The sequence below is a fragment of the Monomorium pharaonis genome, chromosome 5 (genome assembly GCF_013373865.1).
Source record: "Monomorium pharaonis isolate MP-MQ-018 chromosome 5, ASM1337386v2, whole genome shotgun sequence".
Classification (NCBI taxonomy): domain Eukaryota; kingdom Metazoa; phylum Arthropoda; class Insecta; order Hymenoptera; family Formicidae; genus Monomorium; species Monomorium pharaonis.
In genome coordinates, this window is record NC_050471.1 from 16,484,461 (window position 1) to 16,503,362 (window position 18,902).

Here is an 18,902-nt window from a genome sequence, read left to right on the forward strand (position 1 = left end):
TTCAAACTGGTAGCTAAGATGTGTCGCGCCACCATCGACCAATTGATAAATTGGAAAACTAAAATAACGTCAGGGCTGCGTTTAGAAACGTCACCCGAGTGTTCTTGGGTATCATTCTATCCTTGTCTCACATTCAACGAACAACGCTCTTTGGTCGATGGGGCGGAGCCTAAATGTCGGAAATGTTGGCTACGGATTTCAGTACAGAAGTGAATGGGAAAAGTGAGGCACTCGCAGTCCATACTTATATAGTCAAAAATGGTAACCATCCAATGTGATCTCAAAGTTCGAAAAAAATTTTAACCTCAAAGAGTTAAAAATTCGACCATTTCCATAAAACTTAGTATCTAGGGCTTTCTTGAGGTGCTGATTACGAATCCGTTATCAAAATTTCAAAATTTAAAATGATAGATCCAATATGGCAGGCATACAATAAAAAACTGAACTAATTTCCGGGAAACTTAGTTTTTAAGAGTTTCGTCATATTGGATCCGTTTTAAATTTTAAAATCTGACATTAGATTCGTAATCAGCGACCCAAAAAACTGCTGGATACAGAATTTTATTCAAATCGATAAGCAAGAATAATTCGTAGTTCAAAAAAATTAAGCACAGAGGAATGTAGGATAAACCTCACTCCCATGATCGATAACTATATTTTGAAGGTTGTTTAGGATCTTGATAAAATATATCAAAGTCAAGGCCCTAGCTTTTTTATACTATATAATTATAGTATTAATTATTAAATTAGTTATTATAATTATAATTATAATTATATAATTATAATACCTAATTTCTTCACTTCTATTCATTTTCGCCGCAAAAAATTATTTACACAATAAACATGTCTTCTAATTAAGACAACTGCTGCATATATCATTAAACTTCAAGGTAGAAGCTATTCAGAAATCTTATTTATACAAATAAAAATAATAGTTAAAGAGAAAATTGTCAATAAGAACCAGCATTACCTATTCGTGTGCAAAAACTGTATTTAAGATGATATTAAACGCGTTGCAACGCAAACGCAATCAAAAATATATACATCAAGTACGCAAACGTTTCGACTCATATTTCAAGTCCTCTCTTTAGTGCAAAATATAAAAATGACTGTCTGTAGTCACAATTTACGTCTTTTTTTTATGTAAAAATGGATGTCAAAAATGTAAAAGTTCTTACTCATGGTCAATCAGAAAACCAGTTATTAAAATAAAAAGATGGAAATTTTAAGTCACTTTGAGAGAGAGAAAGGGGGGAAAGAGAAAGAAAGAGGGGGTAAAGGAAGAGGAAAAAAAAGAGGGGGAAAGGGAGGGAGAGAGGGAGAGAGAAAGAAAGAATCGGAAAAATACGGAATAATGATATGACACTAATAAACTGTGCAAAGGTCGAATGGATCTATTCTTAATAAATCATTATTCATATTTTTAATATTAAAAAGTAGGAATAAAAACTTAGGCTTAAAATAATAATTAAACAACAAAAAAATTTTGAAAATTATTTACCCTATTTTTCTTTAAAAATTGTAAAAACCTTCTAAAAAATTATCATAATAAAGTAGATATTGTTATAATTATTTCTTACCTCAAAGGACACTCATTGTGAAAAACTGTAACTTCCTCATTTGAATTTGCATGTAAATTGCTATGAACAGTCATGATATGTTTACATAATAGATTGTCAAAATGCTATAACATAAAGATAAAAATAATATAATTATTATTATATAAAAAGGAGGAGAAAAAATGTTATTAATGTCACATTTAAAACTGCCCATATCTAAACAGATGAATATTTTAAAAACCTTAATATCTTATGCACAAAATAAACATTAGGAAGACACATATATGTTCCTTAAAAGAAGTATGTAATTATATTATAAATTAAATCATTTTTTAAAGTAATTATATATTCCTCTTTCAACAATTTATTTCATTATTCTACAAAGTAAAAGTACAAAATAAAAGTATTACAAAAAATATTTTACTAATTTTACATTAACATATTTTAAAATATACTAAAATAAAATGTAAAATATTTTGTAAATTATTAATTTATTAGTTTCTTAATAATTATTTGTCCATAATGTTACTTTATTGCTTTTGCGTAGATACAGAATAACTAAGAAAATTATATAATAGTCAATTTATCAATTAATAAGCAAATTATTATTTTAAAAAATAACGAAATAATAAGATAAAAATAATAAATTGCAAGTTAATTACAAAAATATTTTTCAGATGTAATATCGTTATTTAGAAATATATTGATTTAAATTCTATTTTTATTTAAACAAATGTAATCACATTAGGTTGTCTTTTTTATTTATTCATTGATACACAATAACCTGATGTAAAAAATTATATAATTTTAAGAAAAGGGGTAAAAAACGAGCATCTAAAGATGTAAAATAAATTAAAAATAGTTTATTAGTTTTTAAAAATACATAGTTTAAGAGTTATTAAATTAAACACGAAACGTTTCGATTTTACTAACAAGGGAACTTCGCGAACCCAAAAATTCTAATTTTAATGAAACTTGGCATAAATGTAGAGGGGGTAAATACATAAATTTAGAAATTTTTAGTTGGTGCTTATAAATGGTTTGAAGGGATGAAACCACACTTTAAAGTTGAGACATTTTTGCGTTTTCTCGATATATCTCGCAAACTAAACAAAATATTAAAAAATGTTTCATACAAAAGTTTTACAATATAAATATCTCTATTTAATTATGCTGTTTATTTTTCGAAAAAAAAAAAAATTTTTTTTAAATTAAAATAACATTTCAATAAAATTGACTTTTATGTATATAACATTTATTAAAGTAATTATACTATCTTATACTACGTTTTATTTATATTATCTATGTGTATATTATGTATGTTATGTATGTGTATATTATCTATGTTATAATACTATACATTTATATTATCTGCATCCCTGTATTAGTTTTTATCTAACAGTTGCGCAATATTAGAGTAGTCACGTTGCTTTCACACAGTGTTCATTCTGTCTATGTCACATATTTCACATTTAAATTTTATATTTGTCATGTCACATATGTATTATATATGAAATGAAAATCACGTATTAATAAAAGTTTAGTATCTTTATTAATGATGTTACGCGTCATTTTCACATCAGTATCACATCTAACGTGTGCTTGATTTTTCTGTTAGATTGTTTTTAATTAAGCGAAGCATAATGTTACACATAAATATTGCGAATGTTCTTAATATGTTAATTATTTTATTTCAAATTATACATATTCCACCAATAAATGAAAACCTATAAATAAAAAATGGGGATGCAGATAATATAAATGTATAGTATTATAACATAGATAATATACACATAGATAATATAAATAAAACGTAGTAAATAAGATAGTATAATTACTTTATAAATGTTATATACATAAAAGTTAATTTTATTAAAAATTTATTTTAATTAAAAAAAATGTTTTTTTCAAAAAATAAACAGCGTAGTTAAATAGAGGTATTTATTGTAAAACTTTTGTATGAAACATTTTTTTATATTTTGTTTAGTTTACGAAATATATCGAGAAAAGGTAAAAATGTCTCAACCTTGAAAGGGTAGTTTCACTCCTTCAAACCATTTATAAGACCAAACGGAAAATTTTCTAATTTTAATGAAACTTGGCATAAATGTAGAGGAGGTAAATACATTAATTTAGAAATTCTCTATTTCGGTGAAAAAACGGCTTGAAGGGGTGGAACCACCCTTCAAAGTTAAGACATTTTTGAGTTTTCTTGATATATCTCGCAAACTAAAATATAAAAAATGTTTCATACAAAAGTTTTACAGCATAAATACCTCTATTTAACTACACTATTTATTTTTTTAGAAAAAAATTTATTTTTCAGTTTTTTAAAAAAATTTTTTTTTGAAAAAATAAACAGAATAGTTAAATAGAGATATTTATACTGTAAAACTTTTGTGTAAAACATTTTTTTATATTTTGTTTACTTTGCGAGATATATCGAGAAAACGCAAAAATGTCTCAACTTTGAAAGATGGTTTCACCTCTTCAAACCGTTTATAAGCACCAACTAAAAATTCCCAAATTCATATATTTACCCCCTCTACATTTATGCCAAGTTTCATTAAAATTAGAATTTTCGAGTTCGCGAAGTTCCCTTGTAAGTCATCTTCAGACATAAGTAAACAATGAATAATTTGATTAAAATATTTCAAATTGTAATACGGAAAAATTAAGTTAAAAGATAAACATAATAAAAACCACACTGACGTATATTAGACAATGACATTAACCCTCTGACTGCTCACTATCAAAAAGTTACGTTCAGAAACGTACAGGAAACTTTGATAGTTCGTATCTCGGGCAAAAATCAATAAATTTTAATCAATTTTTTCTCTTAAAGAAAATTTCTCAGAATTGTGATAATGTAAATCAGAAAGTCGTATGTATAAAATGGAAAGTAATATATTCGATAGATTTACAATAAATCAAAAAATTTTGCATAAAAATTTGTTATTTTTTAAACGGCTGACCAAGAGCCAGCAACAAAAATTCAACGTGACTCGGTACAAGGGTAATTTATGCTTAAAATGTTAGTATTATTCTTAATTAAGAGAAAGCCCGATTGGCAGAAGGCAGTCTGGGGGCTGGAAGCGTGGATGGGCGACCAAACATGCACATTTTGAAGGAAAAAAACGTGATAAGGTACAAAGGTGAAAATTGGTATTTACATTGCATGTTTTTGTAAATGTATTGAAGGAAAAAAATTGGCAGAAGCGTAGGTGAAGGCTGAAGGGTTGGCCAAAGTCATCAACGTTATAAATAAATTACTGAAAAATACGTGATAAGGTACACTTCTGCCAATTTGCATATTTACTTGTCAGGTAATATAAAAACTGTATGTAAATCGGCAGAAGTGAAAATGGAGGATTAATATTGAAAAAGTTGATAAAATGTATGTAACGCGCTGAACGCTTATCAGCCGTTGTCGTTATTCTTTCGCTGTTTTTTTTTTCCCCGGTTACGCAGGGCAGTTGGGATTTGGGATCCAAACTCGAAAGTGTGTAGATGTTCTGTGCAATGAATTGTTTTTAGTTTGTATTTTACGAAAATGGATACAAAGCCGTTTTGCGTGTTTAAATGCACAGAAACAGAATCGGAAGTTACTTTATTTACGGAAGAAAAATTAAAACAGTACCAAGAAAAGTTAAATGTTCGTGTTGCTTATAAACTGAAATATGATGATTAAGAAATGAAAAAAAAAAACAGATAGCGCTTTACCTCTTCAAACCGACATTGTTATAATCGATAGATTTTTCTTATTGCACTGCATTAAAGAAGTGCTTAAAACATTAAGCAACTTATTAAAAAAAGTTTTACAAATAGTTACAAATAATGGTTACAAATAACAGCTGCTGAAGTACACCTTATCTTTGATCGTTATTTTTTTCCGTCGATCAAAGATTATAAACGTTCAACGAGAGCAATTTCAGTGTCTGACCGCGACTACGTAATCACTGGACCAGAGTAAATAAGACCAGTTGACTTTGTAAAGGAATTGCGAAACAATAAATTTAAACAAGCTCTCATTAATTTTCTGATTTTGCACTGGAACAATAAAGAGATGGCCCCTTTTATAAAAAATAAAATCATACTGTTAAATTTTGACTATTGTTATATGTACGATATGTATGAAAAATATGAAAAGCCAATCTAAAATTTAGATTGAGTACGGAACTACAGCCAAAAAAAATATTGATGTTTGTTAGTTGTACGATTCACTGATAGAATTGTTGCACAGAGCCCTACTTGGATTCCATACTCTCACTGGTTGTGATTATAACTCAAGTTTTTACAGAAAAGGCAAGCAAAGACCGTACAGCAGATTGACAAAGAATGAAAATTACATTAAAGCATTCATAAATGTCAGCGACGGCTCCAATACACTTGGCCGATAATCATTTGACCGACACCGTTTGACCGACAGTATCACTCAATCGACAATTACATGACCGACAAGTACACTTAACCGACACAATCATTTGACCGACAGTTCACTTAACCAACACCATTTGACCAACACACTTGCCCTTTAGCACCCACAAAGAAAAAAAGATTTTATTAATTAATACCAAAAGGGGCAAAGTCCCTCCTTTGCCCACGTGTTTTCTGTGTTTCTGCACCTAAAAACGCGAGAGCAGGGGAGGGGCTTCGCCTCTGCATCCCCTTCCTTTATTTTATCTAACGTAACCCAAATAATTTAAAGTCATTATTTGGCCACAATTTCAAATCTAAAGTCGCAAATCCATGTGATACAATACAAGCGTGGACGTCATTTCGCTCTGTAAGCCAGAGAGGGAGAGTGTGGATAGACCACGCTACGCGTAGAAAGTCGCAAACTCATGTGGTACAGTACAAAGCAGACATTTTGTTGTGGCCACGCACGCACACACGCACGCACACACACGTCTTCGAAACCTCCTGCACTCACCCCGTCAGTAGGAGTGGCAGAGGGCAAGTGTAATGTCGGTCAAATGTAATGTTGGTTAAGTAAACTGTCGGTCAAATAATCGTGTCGGTTAAGTGTACTTGTCAATCATGTAATTGTCGATTAAGTAATACTATCGGTCAAGTGTACTGTCGACCAAGTGGTGTCGGTCAAATAAATACGACCCGTCGGCGATCCCTCATGCAACGAAGAAGATGTATTTCAAGTTCTGAAAGATTTTGTATGTCACATGTACAGTTTAACGTCTTAAAAAAAGCAGATGACTGTTAATAATGCTCGTTTTCAATTTTAAAAAATTTCGAAGTCAAAGATGTAAATGAAGCCTTTACCAAAAAAAAATTTGAAAAATTTTGACGCCTCCAGTTTGCCACCATGTTAATCAGAATTACGCCAACAGCTGTTTAGATGCAAATACATCACAAATATTTGGCAAAATGCTAATAAAAAAAAATCCTTCTGACCTTGATCCAGAAGCATTTGAATGGATTGTTGCTAACCAGATTACATGTTATGAATTTAAATGGTTTGACAGAGAACAATTGCCAAAGATTATTAAAGATGTTATAATCGACAAATATGATTCTGAAGGTACAGCATTAAATATCGACAAGTATAATTTATCTCATTATTACTTTAAATTTTTAACCTTTCATAATTTTAATTTTAGTTGAGGAGGAAAATGTGGAATACGATAGCGACAAAAACAGTGATCCTGATAAGGACAATGAATTACCTACCGATACCGAAGACTAGATATCTTTGAACATATATTTCATATATTTTATATTGTTATACCTCTGGAATTTATTATTTAATAAACACATGCATAGAAAAAGAAATAATAAAAAAATTAATCAAATATCTTATCCTGTTCCTTTCATATATATATATGTCTATATATGTGTCGATATATTTTTATTATTTCAATATTAACAATTTTACAAAATCATAATAAGCATACCAGTACAATTTTTTAAAAGTTTATAACTCAACTATTTAAAATAAATAGCAATGTCAGACAATCATACAAAGTATGCGTTAAAATTATTCGCAATTCAGCATAACGCGGTGCGTATGGTTCTTGATTTCTGCTTGGCTATACATAAATATTCCACTTAAACTTCGGCCAGTTTTACATTTAGTTAGTGCACAATATAAAAAATAAATAAACAAATTGGCAGAAATGTATCTCATAACTATAGCCCGGATTTTCCAACGGCCGTTGGGCAAATCTGAATCGACCGTAGCACGTTCCTCACGGCTCTCCCCATTTCGACGCGTTCGAGTCGGAGAGGGACGGGCAGGAGCGCGTGATGGTAGGGAGCGACAGGAGCGAAAATTAAGGAGTTAGAAAACTCTTAGAAATTACTTTTACAATTGATTTACTAAGGGATCCTCTTAGTAATAATGGTAAGCTCCATTACCGCGTCAAGATGGGAACCCGTCAATGGAGTTTTTTTTTCTTTTTTATTTTAATTTTTTTTAAATTATATTTTTTATACTTTTATATTTTTATATTTTTTATATTAATTTTTTGTACTTTAACTGTTTTTCTTTTTTATTTAAATCTAAAAAAAATACGAACAAAATAAAACGAATCCAATATTTTCCTTAATTTCTTTTAATTTTGTGCAATAGTTAATTAGATATAGTTTTTCAAACTCCGTAAGCTGCTTCTTCACCTTGCTTTTTGTTATATGTTATATTATATACTATTTTTACAAAAAAAATAAATCAACAAACAAAAATAGGAAAATATATACTTTTTAAATTAATGGCAATTTTGAATATAAATGTACGAACACAAAAACGAAGCAAATCAGTACAAACAATAAAAAATTAACATAAAATATAATAATTTGTAAGAGCGATATTTTTAATTTCTGTAGAGTATTTGTAACAAATTATAATTTTAATTAAAATTTAACTTCTTATTGCTTACTTCTTTTGTTTGTGAAAGTAACACACAATAAAATATTTTTTTTAATTGTTAAAATTAAAGCTTCTTCGCCTTTCGGTCAAAATATTTTTATACTGTGAAAAACTCCGTTCTACGTCACAAGAAGTGATAGGGGCATATTTGAAAAATTTTGCATCATCTTGATCGAACCGTGAGTCTAGAGTTTTATAATCTTCTTTTCCTTCCAGTATCCGTTGAATGATACATATTGTAGAAAATCCTAAATTTTTTTGTAAAACGTTTTCGAATTTTTTTGACTTGTAAATACTTGCTATCTTCATCGAAAATTTTATGCATGTGTAATTTTAAATTTTCAATAACTGATATAGAATCAGTAAGCAACAGATTAACAGTTTCTAAGTTGTTTATAGCGGAAACGAGACAAGAAAAATTTGTATTTATGAAATTTAAATCGGATTTTAAATGTTCAGATAACAAAATACTTTTTGATTTTTTTACTGATTCAACTGCATTGGAAGGAATCTCTTTCAAAACGGAACAAATTGATTCTAAATTTAAGGTATAATACATAGCAGCTTTAAGCCATGTACCCCATCGTGTTAATATTGGTTGCGGTGGCAATTTCAAATCAGGCGCGATTGATGTAAATGTTTGGGTTCTTGCAGAAGCTTTAAGAAAAACTTTTTTTATGTTAGATATTAATCCATCAACAGTTTCATAATTTTGCCTTAATTCTTCGGCAATTCTATGCAGATCATGTGCATAACATATAAGATGTAGCATTTTTGGAAATTTCTCCAACAATTTTCGTGCTGAACACATATATGGAGCGGCGTCTGAAACGAGAAGCAGAACTTTTTCGTATTTTATGTCATCTGGCCACAATAAATCAAGCAAATTTTTGAAAAGTTCTACAATTGTCTCGCTATTCGCTTTTTGTAAAACGTCGGAATCGAATAAAAAAGTTTTTCCAGGCTTATCCGGTAGTAAAGTACCAATTATAGTGTTGGTAACTTTACGACCCGACACATCAGTAGTCTCATCGATGGAAATCCAAATTGGATGATCTCCGATTTCTTCGCGCATTTCATTTAGAACATCCGTATAACATTCATTTAAGATATGTTTTCGCATACTCGATTCTGAGGAAATCTTTCTTTCTGTATACTTCTCCAGAAACTCACGGAACTGCTCATTTTCTAATTTCCAGAAAGGAATATCTGCCGCAATCATCGCCATACATAGAGCTTTCTTAAATACATCTGCAGAAATTGGATTCGTTATTATTTCTTCTTTCTCGACATTGCACGCCTCGTTTTGCCTTTCCATGTATTCCTTGTGTTTTTTGGAGGCTATATGTTTAACAAAAACATTCTTTTCGGTGGTATAAATGTCGATATGGCATATTTTACAAAACATTGCATCATTTTTAATAGAAAATATACTTTCCCCAAATTGTTTTAAAATTTCCGGGCCTTTCTCTGGAATAAATCGTCGTTTTCTAGTCACCAACATTAAAAAAAAAATTTTTTTTTGAGGTTAGAAAATACGAGCTAACTTTGCAATTCTGACCTTAGATTCGGATTCAGCGGGTCAAAATACATAAGGATTGACTAGTCTAGTCCGCCGGACCAACCACTTTTTTTTGTGTGTGCCTGTGTAATCGTTATATCAATTTTGCAGGTGCATTTTGATGACGATTAATTTGAAAAAAATCGACAAGATGAAAAGAGATTACTTTGCCCTTTTGAAAAATCCAATTTGTTAAAGCAACATATTACAGTCAATCAAGAGGTAGATAATATTAAACAAGCAACAGATCTCAGTCCACAACAGACATCAGATAATGTCCAGAATATATAGATTCTTGTAAGTTTTATATATAATACAATAATACTTACAATTAGATATGAGAAAAGTATAATAAGGTATAATTATCTAAATTGTTGTTTTATAATTACATGTATTATTACTGTATTACTGTAATGTAATTAATTAAAACAAATATTTGTAGGTGAATATGAGTCCAATGCAACTAAGTCCAATACAACAAACATAAACGAAAATAGTGCCTGTAGTATTAATGATAGTAGCAGTATTAATAGAGCATTAGAAATAACCGATGTTAGCAATGTTAAAAGACACTTCAAATTACAAAATCTACGATGAAAATTATGTTAAAAAGGTAAGAAAAACTTTAAGAATAACTGTGGCTCAAAATTGTATTTTAAAAAAGAAGTTTAGAGAAACAAATGCAAAATTTAACGCAGTGTTAAACAAAGATCAAATATACCTAATCACACATGAGCATCATAAAGGAAAATCATAGTCCGCAAATACCATCATTAAAGCATTAAAACTGTATGTGGCTTGCGGGCAGAAAGGATATGAAGAAGTGAGCAAATAACTACCTTATCCAAGTATTCGTACTTTACAACATCGCATACAAGGCTTGAAATTTAAGCCAGGTATATTTAAAGACATCGTCGAGTTATTAAAAATTAAAGTTAGTATTTATCTTAATGCATGTAGTTTTTTATTTTTTGCAAATATTTTACTTTTATTTAATATAATATAAATATTTTTATTTTGATTATTATTGCTTAAGATTGTTATGTAATTTTATTTTAGGTTAAAACATTTCAATCTGAAAAAAAACATGTTGTACTTTTAATGGATGAAATATCGATTAAGCCTGGATTACAATATGATAACTCTGTTATGTCGATTGTTGGTAGACTTACAATGAAATTATCGGGTGGATTTAATAGTTCTAGTAAACTAGCTACACATTCCCTTGTTTTTATGTTATGTGGCATTTCCACTAAATGGAAGCAAGTTGTTGGTTATGAATTGACAGCAAATTCATTTTCCACAAGAAATGTATAAAAAAATTATAGCAATTATTAAAAGTGCACACAATATTGGGTTAAAAATAACAGTAATAATTTCCGATATGGAACCGCAGAATAGAAGTTGGTGGAAAATAATGAATATAACAGTTGGTAAATTTAACAAAATCAATAATTTTATTTAACATCCATGTAGTAGTAAAGATAGATTATTTGTTATGCCCGATTCTGTTCATGTTTATAAAAATGTAGCGTGCTCATTAACAGCAGGTGCTAAATTTTATTTAAACGAAACTCTTGTTAAAAAGTACAATTTACATATAACGAAATTTCTATAATACCTGTTCGCGAAGTTTTTACTTTAGATAAAAAAAGACACATTAAAATTATGTCCACATTTGAAAGAAAACGTTTTAACTCCATCCCATTTTGACAAAATGAACATGGCTTTAAGCGTAAGTTTATTAAATAAAAGTGTTTCTGCGGCTATAACGTATCATATAACTAACAATAACATTGTAAACATAAAACAACAGACTGGTTTCTTTCCATTATGCATAAAATGGTTTAAAATTATGACAAGTCGTTATCATAAGCTGGCATATCCCATTATAACACAGATAAGTACAAAAATAATATTGCTTTTTTGAAAGATTTTATGGAAATAATTCAAGGAATCACGGTAAACGATGGAAAATGAAAACCATTTCAAAGTGGATTATTGCTTTGTACGCAGACTGTGTTAGATGTGCAAGTTGAATATTTAGACAAACACAATTTCAAATATTTATTAATAGAACAATTTACGCAAGATGCTTTAAAAAATTTATTTTCAACAATCCGAGGAAGAAAATCAGTACCTGATGCGCGTGAATTCAAGACTGCGTTACGACTTGTCTGTTTATCACAATTTCAAGCAAATATTAAGCGTGGTAATTATTCTGTGATCGACTCTGATCATGTCATTAAATATTGCAACGATAAACCAATTGCAGAGATAAAATAATTAGATTTAAGAAATATTTCTGCGGAAGATAAATGTCTGAAAGATATACAAAATTTACACGATATAGAAATCTATAATCCATTACTTGGTACTGAGACTGATTTGAATGATGCAGCTCAAACAGCGTTATATTATTTATTAGGTGCTATTTTATTTAAAATTAAGAAAAATTTAAAACATTGCCATCATTGTTTTAATAGCCTTGTAAGTGATTCAAATTGGATGACTGATTCGAATAATAACTTAACATTGTATACTACATTAAGAGAAAAGAAAATATACTTTTTCCAACTATGGATATATATATATATAATATTATTTATAAGTGCGAATTATTATTTAGAAAAAATAAAGATAATTTAATTTTTAATAAGTTAACAGCTAAATTTATTAACATATTTTTTCAAGAATGTCCAACAAATATTCCTTCATGTCACAATATTGCTTATAAGCTTATTAAAAACTTTGTCATAACAAGGATTCACTTTTCCTTAAAAAAAAAAAAAAAGAAAAAAGTAGTAATATCAATTGTGATATTAATGTTAAAGCTACTAAATCTAGTCAAAGTGTAGCCATGAAAAGTTTTATAAATGCGAAACCTAAAAAAAATATAACATTTATTTACATGTGATTTACAGTTTTAACTGTTATTTATATAACCTTTTATTTTTATAAATACAAATTTTGCAAATGGAGCACTTTTGGAGCAATTTTCACACTCCCGTACAATGCTTATAAAGTTCGTTATATCGGAGTTAGAATCAGATTAGGTTAGAGAACCGCCGCCATTTTTCCTCCAACGAAGAATGGGGAGAATAGTTTGCGGTACTTTATAAATCTAATGACTTTAGTGACCAGCCCTGTCGACGGAGAATGGTGCTCGGTTGAGATTGCGCTCGGCTTTTATACCCGTTGGGGCGATCTCCACGCGCTCTCAACAGTGTGGTGGGAACGGTTCCCCGACGGGGGTACTAGACTCTCGGAAGGAGCGTCCGTAGACGCCGAGTTCCGTATAGCGGGGCGGATGGTCGGCCCCGAAACGTAGTGAGATTCGTCACAGAGTACACAGACAATTCCGAAAAATGAGTTAAATAACAGAAGGAATAAGTCACTCAGAGCAAACGATCTTATTGTATCTCGAGCTGTATCTAGCATCGATATGTATCTAACAACAAAACATAAAACAAAATATTGTTATTTATCGCATTTTTCAGTAATTGATCATAGAAACGCTGCCTATCCCACCGCGCGCCGCGCCATCGCTCCCCACCATCACGCGCTCCCACCCGCCCCTCTCCGACTCGAACGCGTCGAAGTGGGGAAAGCTAGCTATGGTCGACGCGATTTCAGAACTTTAATCTCTACTCATGACGTACACCTATAAAACAGCGAAAGAATAACGACAACGGCTGATAAGCGTTCAGCGCGCGTTACATACATTTCATCAACTTTTTCAATATTAATCCTCCATTTTCACTTCTGCCAATTTACATACAGTTTTTATATTACCTGACAAGTAAATATGCAAATTGGCAGAAGTGTACCTTATCACGTATTTTTCAGTAATTTATTTATAACGTTGATGACTTTGGCCAACCCTTCAGCCTTCACCTACGCTTCTGCCAATTTTTTTCCTTCAATACATTTACAAAAACATGCAATGTAAATACCAATTTTCACCTTTGTACCTTATCACGTTTTTTTCTTTCAAAATTTGCATGTTTGGTCGCTCACCCACGCTTCCAGCCCCCAAACTGCCTTCTGCCAATCGGGCTTTCTCTTAATTAAGAATAATACTAACATTTTAAAAGGTTACACCAACCTAGCGGAAAAAAAAATTCGATTTTTTTTTTTATTACATTTTCTTGAAGCTTCAAGTTTCGAGAATATATCCTAAAAGTTTTATGTTGATATCTGAAAAAATGCCGGAATTACAGAGAGTTGAGTAAAACAGGATCGAGCGTTCGAGTGCTCGAATTGGAGCAATATCAACATAAATCGCCACTGGACGATGATGTGATTAAAGCCATTCGTCCAATATTTGAAAACAACTTTCTAGTGATAATTTACTGGAGAAATGCGTCGGTGGATTTACGCAAAACGTTAACGAAAGTTTGAACAATCTGATTTGGCGCATAGCGCCAAAAGTGCAGCACAGCGGTGCACACGTTGTGCAAATTGCTGCCAATATTGCTGCATACACATTTAATGAAGATGCTGCCGCATATTTATTAATGATAATAAAAGAATTGTGCTGCATATTGCGAAAATCAAGACCGAGCGCGCATCAATGTGGCCGAAGTACGAGCGCAGAAGGCGACGCGCGAAGAAAAGATTGCTCGCTGTCAACAAAAGTCTTCACAAAGCACTGCTGTTATTGATGTGGAAGGAATCTCATATGGCCCCAGAATTGTCGACTAGAGGTAAAGTGCAAAATTCGGCTATTAACAATAGTAGAACTAAACTTGAAACTTTAAACGCGTTTTTCTCAAAACATGGTTTTCAAAGTCGGTGACCACCAGATCTCAAAAACTAATGGATGGATCGTTTTCAAATTTTTACACAATACTCTCAGAAACATTCTTTTGTCGGTGACGATCTATTTTTTTTTAATCGGTCTTCATTAAAAAATAAAAAAATAAAAAGGACAAAAATTTTTCGTTTTTTTTTTTAATTTTAACTTCAACTCATCGCCATTTTGTAACAAACGATAAAATCGACAATCGGCAATCGTCACCGACAAACCACTACTGTTAACTTAAAAACACCATTTTGTTTTTTTGTTTCAGATGGATCGTTTAGACGGGACAGTGGTCACCACAAAATGCGTTTTTCCAAACCTCAATGTGTGTCGGCGGCCATATTTCTGCTTTCCGTCGCCATTGTTTAATAAAAAAATTTTTTTTATATTGTCGAAACATAAGTCAATAATCACCCAAAATTTCATTTAATTCCCACTACCCGTTTAGGAGGAATAAAATATCAAAGTTAGGCCTGTTTTTCGACCGTCTAGGTTGGTGTAACCCCTTAAGCATAAATTACCCTTGTACCGAGTCACGTTGAATTTTTGTCGCTGGCTCTTGGTCTACAAGAAATATATATTTTTTAAATATAAATATTCGGTACTTTTCCATCTAACGGTATTAGCTTAAAATAAAAATAACTGAAAATATTTGTAATAAGTAAAACGACAATTATTGTTTTCATAATTATTTATTTGAAAATCGGTATGAGTGTGGCTAACCTAGTGTGCAGTCAGAGAGATAAATAAGTCCACCCATTTTTTAACTCTCTCTTATTTTTTTGTTTTGCAATTTCGAGCTAATATTATAATTTATATAATTTTATTAAAAATTAAAAAAATAATGTAAAAAAAATAAATTTCTTCAAAAATTAATTCTATAATTATTTATCTCCCTTTAGATCATGTAACTTTTATCTAAATTTTTAAATCTATACTAAGGATAGTTTTTAAAATATTTAAAAGACATCTTGTATATGATTATTCTACATGTATGTACTGCACATTACTCACACACACACACACACACACACACACACACACACACACACACACACACACACACACACACACACACACACACACACACGCACGCACGCACACAATATATATATATATATATATATATATATATATATATAGCATTAATTAATTTATATATATCAAGAAACATGTCTCAGCTAAGTAAACAAATGCAAGACTGCCCTGTGCATCTACATGCAAACCAGCGACTTGCGAGATTATCAGAACGGTTGAACAGAGTTTAAGTTCTAAATAATCTCAATAGCTTGGTTTGAAATGATATAATAAAAATGTTTTGAATAATTCTAAAATAAATTGTGCACCTTTCAGGCTCTTATATTGAATTAATAATTAATAAAAACGCAAAACAGAAGCAAAGTTGGATGTTGTTCAATTGTTCAATTTTTTATCGACATTAATTTTACAAACACAAATGTTTTGGCATATTGTTTTTGGCCATCTTCAGTGTACATATTTGATCGGTAAAAACGTTTTTACATTGAAATCTTTATTTGCAATTTGGGCGTAGTCTATTTTTTTAAGTTTCTTAGATTGTAATAACGCTGTCTCTTTAGATAGTGTACAAAGTCATATAAAAGGTTATCGGTTATAATGCCAGACTCATAATGCCAACATGTTTCAAATTAAATCCTACTCTTGTCTATTTATTACATGACATGCGTCATTCCGCAATGGGAGGGGGTATTTTTATCTAAACCTTCTTCGTGTGTTCTTTGTTTTTTGGAGTTCTGTTACGGACTGTCTATTATGTGCTAAAGATGGCCAAAAGCAATGTGCCGAAACGTCTGTATAAGTTTGTAAAATTAACGTCGAATTAAAAATTGTAAATAAACAACATCCAACTTTGGCTCTGGAAATGTTTTTACTAATTATTTTTAACTAATTATTAAAAATGTTTTTATTTTTCTCAATGTGCCTATAAATATTTACCTTATTTGGTTTATCTAATAATAAAAAAATTAAATCAAATCTTGAAAGAATAGGTTGACTAATATGAAGATTTTCAGTTAATGTTTTACTCTTGTCGTATTGTCCTCCAATAGAATTAGCAGCTGCTAAAATTGATATCCGTGCAGGAAGAGAACATATTACACCTGACTTTGCAACTGTAATGCTTTGTTGCTCCATTGATTCTAATAATGCCTAAAATTATAAATGTCAAAATAACTTATTCGCAATTCATAACACTTTAATTATAAATAAATTTGTTTTATCGATATTGTTAAAAAGGCTAAATTAAAAAATGTTAGAGAATGTGCTGGACATTACAACTTCTACATTAAGGAACGTTTCCCATTTTCACGTGAAAAAAAGCTTTTTTTGTTACATGTGCGTCGAAAACGGTTCTTTTTGTGGCCCTCTACCAAACAGAAAGTCGCTAATTGTTAGTGTGCAACCGAAACTAAGTTTTGTCACCAAAACCGAAACCGAAACTGAATTTCGGTTTTCAAGTCAGTTTCAAAATCGAAACCAAAACTTTTTTTAAATTCAATTATACATAATTAATAATTAACCCTCTGCCTACACACCTTATTTTTCTCCCGATTCCTACACCCAGGGGTTACGCTAACCCCAAAACTTCATTGACTTATATCTCCAAATGTATTTAATCAATTTTAACTTCTTTTTTTTTAATAAAAAAAAATCTCAGAATTATGATGGTCTTGGCTGAAAAGTCGAAGATATTAAAAGAAAAGAGATTTTTTGAAAAGAATGAGAAAGAAACAAAAAATTTTTGTAAAAAAATTTTTTTTTTCCAACGCTTGTATTTATTAGAAAAAAAACAGATAAAGTAATTAAAATGGTGATCAATAGAAAGGGGAAGAGTTCTACTTTAAGAATTTATCATCAGTTTTTTTATTCTGTTCAAAAAATATATTTATTTCGTAATGTGAATTTAAAAAAAATGAATGCAGTTCAAACAGAATAGTAAAATAAAATAGTAATATTTATTTAAAAAATATAATTAATAATACACATAAACATAATTATTAATACAAAAAATATTTATTACAGAAGATTTTATTTGTTACAGAAAAAAATTTTAATTTGTAATGCTACAATTGCAGTATATTTTCGCAAAATTATTGCAACATTGGTAATAATAATAATAATAAGATTTATTGTTCCCTTGCGGGGTACAACGAACTCCCGCTTCGTTTACATCAAAATCTTACAACTAACTTATCTCTACTTAGCTCTACATTTTAATCTGCCTACACGCATCTCCGCTTCCAAATCACACTCACTCCTTTGAGAGAGAGAGAGACCATTCATTCTTCTACTCTTCCATTCATCCGTGGACCTCCGTTTCCGCTGCACCAAATCCTCTACTTTTCTTTCGTTGTCTCCCTCATTTCCCGACGCTTTCTCACCCTCTTCATCCACTCTCTCCCATACATACTCATCGTCATCTTTCCCCTCCCTCCCCTTCCCCCCCGACTCTCCCCTCCCCTTCTCCTCCCTTAAGTTGTCTAGCTTTTCCATCCACCATTCTCCCTCTCCCTTTTCTCCTAGAATGCTATCCACTACTTCTTGCCAGCTTCCTCCTACTCCCCAGTCTATACACTCTTCCCACATATGCTCCCATGACTCCTCTCCCCATTCACACAACCTGCATCTCCTCACTTCCTCTTCCTCCCCGTACCTCCCTCCTCTCATACTACCTCCTAGCCTATATCTTGCCACCCTTTGCCATCTTTTCTCCTCCCAGTCCCTTTTTAAGTACTCTGGTATCCCCTCTCCCTTCACTCTTCCGTACCATTTGTTATATCTCGAGTCTCTAATTCTTAGCCATCTTTCTCTTCTCTGCTTCTCTTTTTCCCTCTTTATCAACTCCTCAGCTCTTAATAACCCGTCTCCTCTCAGTCTCTCTACCTCTTCTATCCCCCACCCTCTCTCCTCAAAGAATTTTTGTCTCTCCTCCTCCCACCCTGACTTTCCTTTCCCTTCTCTTAATTTCTTCCCAACATTTCCTAGCCAATTCTCCTCCACCTCCCTCCTCTAACTTATTTTCGTATCCCCACGCTCTCAGTCCCGCCTTTCCTT

General features: G+C 31.0%; 1 protein-coding gene across 7 annotated transcripts in view; it reads right to left on the reverse strand.

Annotated features, from left to right (window-relative positions):
- The window catches only part of LOC105833494 (DNA helicase MCM8), a 209,574-nt gene that overhangs the window by 40,399 nt on the left and 150,273 nt on the right, over positions 1-18,902 (reverse strand). For 6 of the 7 annotated variants that reach the window (XM_036287742.1, XM_036287736.1, XM_036287739.1 and 3 more), the window contains 2 exons: positions 16,785-16,997; positions 1,581-1,684 (listed from right to left, as the gene is read on the reverse strand). In XM_036287742.1, the coding sequence (XP_036143635.1) occupies positions 1,581-1,684; positions 16,785-16,997 (317 nt within the window). The remainder of the gene's footprint in view (positions 1-1,580; positions 1,685-16,784; positions 16,998-18,902) is intronic. The other variant, XM_036287737.1, reaches the window with a different exon arrangement.